This window comes from Trypanosoma grayi (assembly GCF_000691245.1).
Source record: "Trypanosoma grayi strain ANR4 Tgr_842_V1, whole genome shotgun sequence".
Lineage (NCBI taxonomy): Eukaryota > Euglenozoa > Kinetoplastea > Trypanosomatida > Trypanosomatidae > Trypanosoma > Trypanosoma grayi.
Window position 1 is genome coordinate 61 of NW_008826461.1, and position 7,262 is coordinate 7,322.

General features: G+C 53.7%; 4 protein-coding genes across 4 annotated transcripts; all 4 read left to right on the forward strand.

Moving 5' to 3' along the window:
- Positions 1–424: 424 nt before the first annotated feature.
- Positions 425–1,189, forward strand: DQ04_08421000 (hypothetical protein; the record flags this gene model as incomplete). The annotated part of the gene is made up of 1 exon (XM_009315551.1): positions 425–1,189. The coding sequence occupies one exon, from the start codon at positions 425–427 to the stop codon at positions 1,187–1,189; it is 765 nt and encodes a 254-aa protein (XP_009313826.1).
- A 636-nt stretch (positions 1,190–1,825) lies between these two features.
- DQ04_08421010 (hypothetical protein) lies at positions 1,826–3,409 on the forward strand (the record flags this gene model as incomplete). The annotated part of the gene is made up of 1 exon (XM_009315552.1): positions 1,826–3,409. The coding sequence occupies one exon, from the start codon at positions 1,826–1,828 to the stop codon at positions 3,407–3,409; it is 1,584 nt and encodes a 527-aa protein (XP_009313827.1).
- A 411-nt stretch (positions 3,410–3,820) lies between these two features.
- On the forward strand, positions 3,821–4,384 carry DQ04_08421020 (hypothetical protein; the record flags this gene model as incomplete). Its single annotated transcript, XM_009315553.1, has 1 exon — positions 3,821–4,384. The coding sequence occupies one exon, from the start codon at positions 3,821–3,823 to the stop codon at positions 4,382–4,384; it is 564 nt and encodes a 187-aa protein (XP_009313828.1).
- Positions 4,385–5,189: 805 nt separating this feature from the next.
- Positions 5,190–6,404, forward strand: DQ04_08421030 (hypothetical protein; the record flags this gene model as incomplete). Its single annotated transcript, XM_009315554.1, has 1 exon — positions 5,190–6,404. One exon carries the CDS (start codon positions 5,190–5,192, stop codon positions 6,402–6,404), a length of 1,215 nt encoding a protein of 404 aa, XP_009313829.1.
- Positions 6,405–7,262: the final 858 nt, after the last annotated feature.

Here is a 7,262-nt window from a genome sequence, read left to right on the forward strand (position 1 = left end):
GTCTGATGTGTCGGCGAAGCAGACAGACGTCGCTGCAAAGACGGAGGCCTTTGAGGCAGCAAGTAAAGTGGAGGTAGAAGCAATTTCTTTTAAAACTGCACTGAGTGAAGTGCAGACGGCACGTGAGGCGGCCAAGAAGGCAGCAGAGGCAGCAAAGGGTATTCTTACAGAAGGAACCAGGAAGGCAGCGGGGCTTGGGTACCAGGCCTCGCAGAAAGCGTTAGATGCTGTAACTGTGCTGAAGAAGCTTGTACCTACGGAATGTAGTGGGGAATCTTTAAAGTTTCCTGCAGAAAAGAAGGAGAAAGCTAAAGGAGCATTGGATCACGCTAAATTGGCTGTAGCGGATGCTACAAAGGCAGAGTCGGACTTTGAAGGCCTGCTTAATAAGGCGAAGACAGAGGAGCAGAAAGTGGAGGAAGCCATGGAGAAGGCTATACAAGCGGCGACGCGTATACCGGGAGAAGCGGTGAAACTTTTAGAAGTGATTCGGCGGGCCCAGGAAGAAGCGAGTAAAGCAATTGCTGTAGTAAAGAAGTACCTCACGGAAGTGGAAGAGGGAAACAAAGTAGTGAAAAATGTTCTTAAAGAAACGAATGCTATACTTAGTGCAGCAACAAAAGTGGATAAGGTGGCCAAGAGAGATCAATCGAACGCAGCAATTACTAAAGAAGAGTGCACTGAACTCAAACAATTGACGCTTGATGGGTTTGAGAGTGTTCCCCTGAGAGTGGAAACACAGAAAGGGACAAGAGGGAGCACTGCTGAGGCTCTCAGGGAAACTGAACGCCTTGAGGCCCTCATGAAGACAGCAATATTAAGTGCGGATAATGCAGTAGAGCTGGCGACAACTGAGAAATCAGCAGCTCAAGCAGCGTTGCAGGAAGCCACTCAAGAGCTGGAAGCCGCTAAGAAGAAACAGCAGGAGAGTGAGAAGCAGAAAGAGGGGATTCTGGAGAGCGAAGTGAGTGAAAGGGACGGAGAGAAAGGACTCAACCGTCCTCAGCAACCCGACACCACGGATGCCACTTCGAATCCTCCTGCTGGTGCGTCGTTGCCTACGGCCGATGGCACTGCGGATGGCGAGAAGCTTCTTGCTCAGCACACAGATGGCAGCGACGTCCCCGCGTGGGTGCGTGCGCCACTGATGCTACTGCTTCTTCTGATGGCCTGTGTGGCCGCGTGGTGAGACTTGTCTCTGTGTGTTCGTGGGACGATGATGCTCCCACCGTAATTGCGTTGAGTGCTGAGGACTGCACTCCTGATTGTTAAGATTCTTTTGTTTTCGTTTCATTGCTGCCCCGTTGTGGGCGTAACGCCGACCCACTTGCCCTCGACGACACGCATTGTGGGAAGGGGAGGCGTGGTTTCTTTTCTTTTCTTGGGCTTTGCTTTGCGCGCTGCTATGCGCCGCCCACTAACTGTTTCTCCTGCTGGGGGATTCTCTCTCTTTGTATGTGTGTGTGTGTGGTGCGTCCTTCGCTCCGTTCCTCCCGCCGTGTCTGCGCCCCTTACACCGGGACACACATAAAGGGATGTGAGCGCCAGCAGTACAATTGCGTCCACGAGCGCTGCTTCTGCCTCCTTGTTCCCTCTTTGTTTTGGGCCTTGTGGGTTGGACTCCAGCGGAGTGTGTGCATCTCCTACGCCGTCCAGTTCTCTTATATTCTAATGGGTTTCTTTTCATCATGGTTGATGCCGCCTGTGTTGTGCCTGCTGCTCCCTTCCGCTCCGTGTGTGTGTGTGTGTGTGTGTTGGGGCTGCCTGCTGTGCATCGTTTCTCTTTTCTCCTCCCTGCAGACCCCAGCTGCTCAAGCGATATTGAATGATGGCGACAGTGCGCCGTGTTGTGTGCGTGTTGACCGCTGCTCTGTGCTGCACGGCCTTGTGCGTGGCTGCGGAGCCCCAGCAGGAGCCGCTGGAGAAATACGACAGACGCGCAGAGCTCCACAGTGGTGGTGTGCCGTCCAGCAGGTATGCGGTGCTGTCAGCGGCGGTGCAAGTAAGCCCCGCCGGGAGTGGCGCAGTGAAGGCCGTGGAAGCGTCGATGAGTCCTCAGAATGCGAGGGCTGCTTTGCTTGATGCTGTGGGACTCTCAGGAGCCGCAAAGAATGCAGTAGAGTGTGTCAAAACGAAGGCTGCTGCAGCAAAGGTAGTAGCCGCGGAAGCTCTGTCTGCTGCTACGGAAGCCAATACGACAACGAGTGCTGCCTATGAAGCATTGAACAAGCTGAACGGGGAAGTGGAGGCTGCTGTAAAGAAGGAACCTCCGTCGAACTTAAGTCCGGACTTGCAGCAGAAAATTGCAGTTGCGGCTCAGAAAGCCAATGATGCAGTGGGCAAGACCAAAAAGGCGCATGAAACGTGTACTAACGCCGCCGGAGTTTCTTCCGAAGCAGAAACTACAGCCAAAACTGAGAGTGCAGCAGTGGCTATGATTGAAGAGGCGCTGCGAAAAGTTAAGGAGGCGGCAGAAACATTTCCAGACGCAAAGAAAAGAGTTTCGGAAGTTGGTAAGAGCGCAGCATCGGCTATTGATGACGCGAAAAAGGCTCATCAGCATGCTACTGCCGCACTCGAAAGAGCCAACGAAGCAAGGGATGCTGCAGGTGAAGCCCACAGAAACGCAAAGAGTGCACATGATTTCGCAAAGGCAGCAGAACAGCTCAGAGTAACTACAGACCGTAGAATTCTAAGTTCTCAAGAACAGGTCACGAAAGCACTGCCGGAGGCCGAAAAGGCAATGAAAAGCGCACAGGATGCGCTGACAAAGGCTGAGAAAGCACTGGAAGAAGCTACGAAAGCTTCTGAGCACGCTGACACAGTACATAAAATCGCTGTAGCCATCGAAGATGCTGTTCAGCAGGCAGAGATGGACGCAAGGAAGCCAGCGGTTTCTTCCCCAAACTCTGGTGGTAAGCCGGATTCGGTACTGCATACCAGAGTGGAAGAAAGACCTCAGCCAGACCCTTCTCAAGCTGGTGATGTACGCAACGGTGAACCTCCTGAACGGAACCCCGACAAGCACACTGCTGCTGCTGTTCCGTCACCCGCAGGCAAAAATGGTGGAGAGCCGAAGGTTGAAACGGGGAGCCCCATCGCATCTCCTCTTAAGCAATCCGAGGATCATCACGTGGCAGAAACCGAAAACAGCAAAATGGAGGGCTCTGTAAAGCCTTCAGGTACTGACGGCATGCCTGAGACGGAAGCTGGAATGGCCGACCCCCCTGCTGCACAACAAGCCACCAACTCGGGTGCTGAAGGTGACCAGGCTGTTGCTGACGTTGTGGCTGCGGGCAACCAACTGCGTGACGCTGGCAGTGCTGACGCCAGCAGCAGTCCTGCGTGGGTGCGTGCACCGTTATTCCTGCCCCTGCTGGCTGCACTTGCCTTTCTGGGTGTGTGCTGAGCAGAGAGTGCGTGGAAGGGGTGGCCACTCCCCTTTAATTGTTTTTTATCTGATAAATAAATACCCGCATGCTTTATTGCTTTTTTCTTAAACTTCATTGCTATTCAAATTTGCGAGACCTCGCATGTTTCCAATAAAAACCCTGACGATACTCACTGGGCTGTGTGTCGTCACTTCTGGGCGCTTTTTTTTCTTTCTTTGCTTGGGCATTGCTTTGCATACTGCTGTGCGCGGCACGCTAAATCATTGTTCTCTCTTTGCTTCTCTCGTGTGTGTATGTGCTGTGCCCCGCTGCACATGTTGGGCTGCTGCTGCTGCTTGGAGGTGGTCTGTGTGGTGCTGCTCTCCCCGCTGTGTGTGCGATTCTCTCTACCCCTCACGCCTCTCGCACAGGAAGAAGTTCAACGTGTGATGTTGACTACGACGATGATGCGGATGCGGCACGTGTCTTTTGTGTTGGTCCTCGCGCTGTGCTGGGCGTGCAGCAGGGCTGCTGCGGAGGACGGGAAGCCGGCAGCAGGATTGGGTCTGGGCACAGAAGCTCAGCTGACTGGAGCGATTGAAGTAGACGGTGGTGACAACGATGGTGATGGAAGTATACCGGATTCTTCTAACGAGAATCAAAATGAACACAGTGAAAAAAAGGACACCCCTAAGAATTGTGGTGCTCAGACCGGCGGTATTGCCGGTAGATGCACTGCAAACGGGACCCAAGGTAATGGCGCTTCAAGGCGTGAGGGCGAAAGCCCAAATGCACATGTTTCAAGCCAACGCCTTGACAAGGAGAAACAACACCTTGCTTCAGGCGATGGTGGAATGCCGAGAAAGGAGGAAGGACCTCGTGGACAAGAAAACTCAGATGCTCACGTAACTGGTGTGACTATTCCAACGGGTGGGGCAACACCCAATAAAGCCGCGTGCCATGGCAGTGATGGGAACCCGAACGCTAATGCCAATTGTCATACAACAGGATAATCGGGTGGTGAATGCGATCTACCTGAAAAGAAGGAGGATCCCCTTCCCGCCGAGGCCGCCGCTCACAACACTGACAGCACCGCTCCGAAGACTTCCGCTGCCAATGTGCCACCGAAAAAAGGATGTGGATGCGGGCGCAATGATTGCGGCGGTCAGTGCGGCACCGCTGCTTCTGGGAGCCATTGCCCACATTGCCATGTGAGAATTGTGGGATCAGCGGAAATATTACCACACCATGCAATTCCTACCTGTTCTCTATGCACCACGATATAAGTCAATTCTTTCTTTTTTTTGCTTTGACTGCTCCTGGCTTGCTGGGCACGTGATGATGCACCGGCCCTCAGCGGTATTTACTGTGCCGAATAGCGCCAAATGAAGGCTGTGTCTCTCTTCTTGTAATCTTTTCACTTGCTTCGCACACGAAGGTGCTCCTGCCGATGCATCCGCTTGAATTAAACTGCATTAATGGACGTTCTGGGCTTATTTTTCTGTTGATGGTGACGGCTGCTGTTGAGTGGAGTGGCCTCTGTGGTCATTGTGTGCTGCTGTGTGTGTGTGCGCACCCCTGCAGACCAGCCCACTTGGCTCCTAAACCGACACGTTCTTTCATCTTTTCATTTGGGGATGTGTGGGGTTTGTTTTTGTGTGGCTCGTTGTGCTCTGCCACTAATGTTTTGTTTGAGTGATGTGCTACTCCTCTAGTTGTCCGTTGAGTTGTGTGGTGCGCTGCTGCTCTCCCCTGCTGTGCTTGTGTACCCCGCTGTGCGTCCCTCCCCCTCTGTAGACCAGTGTGCCTCGGGCTGTGATGATGGCGGCGGTGGGGCGTCCCGCGTTGTTTGTGGTGGCCGTCGTGCTGTGCTGCGTGTGTGGCTGTGCAGCGACGCCTGCTGTGGGTGACAGAAAGCAGAGGAAGGAGGAAGTGGCGCTTGACCTGAAACAGGCGAAGGGGAAGGTGGACCAGACCAGGAATGCGTTGAAGGAGGCCAAGAGTAAAGTGGACGCGATCAACAGTGCAACGGAGCAATTCAAGGCTGCGGCGGGAAAGGCGTCAGAAGCGGCAGCTGCACTTGATCACAAAGTGAAGGCGGTGGTCAATATTGAGCAGAACAATATTGCTGCGGTGTCTGACTTGGCGAAAACCGCAATGAACACCGCTAAGGCGTCTCACGAATCAGTTGCTTCAATCGGAAATGAGGTTACGAAAGCAGTGGATGCAACGGCTACGGCAAGGAAATTGTTAGCGGAAGCGCAGGGGCTGGCTCGCAGTACAGCGGCCGAACCGGTTGAAGGTATCAGCACGGAAGCCAAGCTTGCACAGGACGCATTCGTACAATTATCAGAAATGCTGACGGCACTGACACAAACCCAGAATAGCGCTGGAGAAGCAAAAAAGGCTGCGACGACGAGTGACGATGCTTTAAAAGCAAGTAACAGCGCAAAGAAGGCGTACGATTATGTCAAAGATAAGAATCCCAGTACACCGTCAACTTTGACCGAAGATCTGAAGAAGGCTGTTGAAGAAGCTGTAAAATCCGCAAAGGCTGCAGTGGCAGACGCGGCGGCGGCTTCAAGTGCTGCCACCGAGGTATCTAAACACGCTGAAAAAGCCGTCAAGACCGCTGAATCACAGCTCGGGCAGATCGAAGCTGCGTTGAAGGAGCTGAAAACACCAGAAAAGGATCCTGAGGATTCAACGGAGGATCCTCAGACTCCGTCACCGCCACCTTCAGAACCGTCACACGACGAGGCACAGGGCCAGAGTCTCCAACAGGATCCACTGAGCACTACTTCCACTGGTGAGAAGCCTTCTGATGAACAAGACGCTGGCACTACGACGACCGATACAGAGAAGTCCTCATCAGTACCATCGGAACAGAAGACAGCCGCAAAACCCATGAAAAGCAATGCAAACAACCCCCTGCAGGGCATCCCTAGCGCGGACACCAGCGCCAGTCCTTCGTGGGTGCGTACACCGTTGCTGCTGGTGGTTGGTGTGCTGGGCCTCCTGGCTGTGTGCTGAACTCTGTGTGTGTGAACACGGAGAGGACGCATACACCCTGTGCTTGTGTGTGCTGCCCTGCAGATTGTTTACTAACATGTTTTGGTTTACTTTACTTTTCTTTTCATTTTCTTTTCTTTTTGTTTCTCCCGCGCCACGTAATCCCCCTTGGAGGATGCTCCCTGTGCTCTGTATCCAACGAGGACGGCGCATCTCTCTCACTGCTGTAATGGGCTTTGCTTGGCACATGACTGTGCGCCGCCCACATGAGAGGGCTTTCTCTGAAGTATTCTTATGAATGTCTCTCTCTTGTGTGTGTGCTGCGCCACGCTGCTCATGTTGGTCTGCTGCTGTTGGGAGGTGGTCTGTGTGGTGCTGCTCTCCCCGCTGTGGGTGCGAAACCCTGCAGGCCAACCCCCTTCGCTGCTGGACCCCTTATCTTTTCTTTTCATTGCTGCCCCGTTGTGGGCGTAACGCCGACCCACTTGCCCTCGACGACACGCACTGTGGGAAGGGGAGGCGTAGTTTCTTCTCTTTTCTTTGCTTGATCTTTGCTTTGCACGCTGCTGTGCGCCGCTCCCTAACTGTTTCTCCTGCTGGGGGATTCTCTTTTCTTTCTCTTTGTGTGTGTGCGGTGCGTCCTTCGCTCCGTCCCTCCCGCCGTGTCTGCGCCACTCGCACCGGGACACACGTAAAGGGACGTAAGCGCCAGCAGTACAATTGCGTCCACGTGCGCTGCTGCTGCCTCGCTGTTCCCTCTTTGTTTGGGGCCTTGTGGGTTTGGACTCCAGCGGAGTGTGTGCGCCTCTTCCGCCGTCCAGTTCTCTTTTCTCTTCTGGGTTTCTTTTCATCATGGTTGATGCCGCCTGTGTTGTGCCT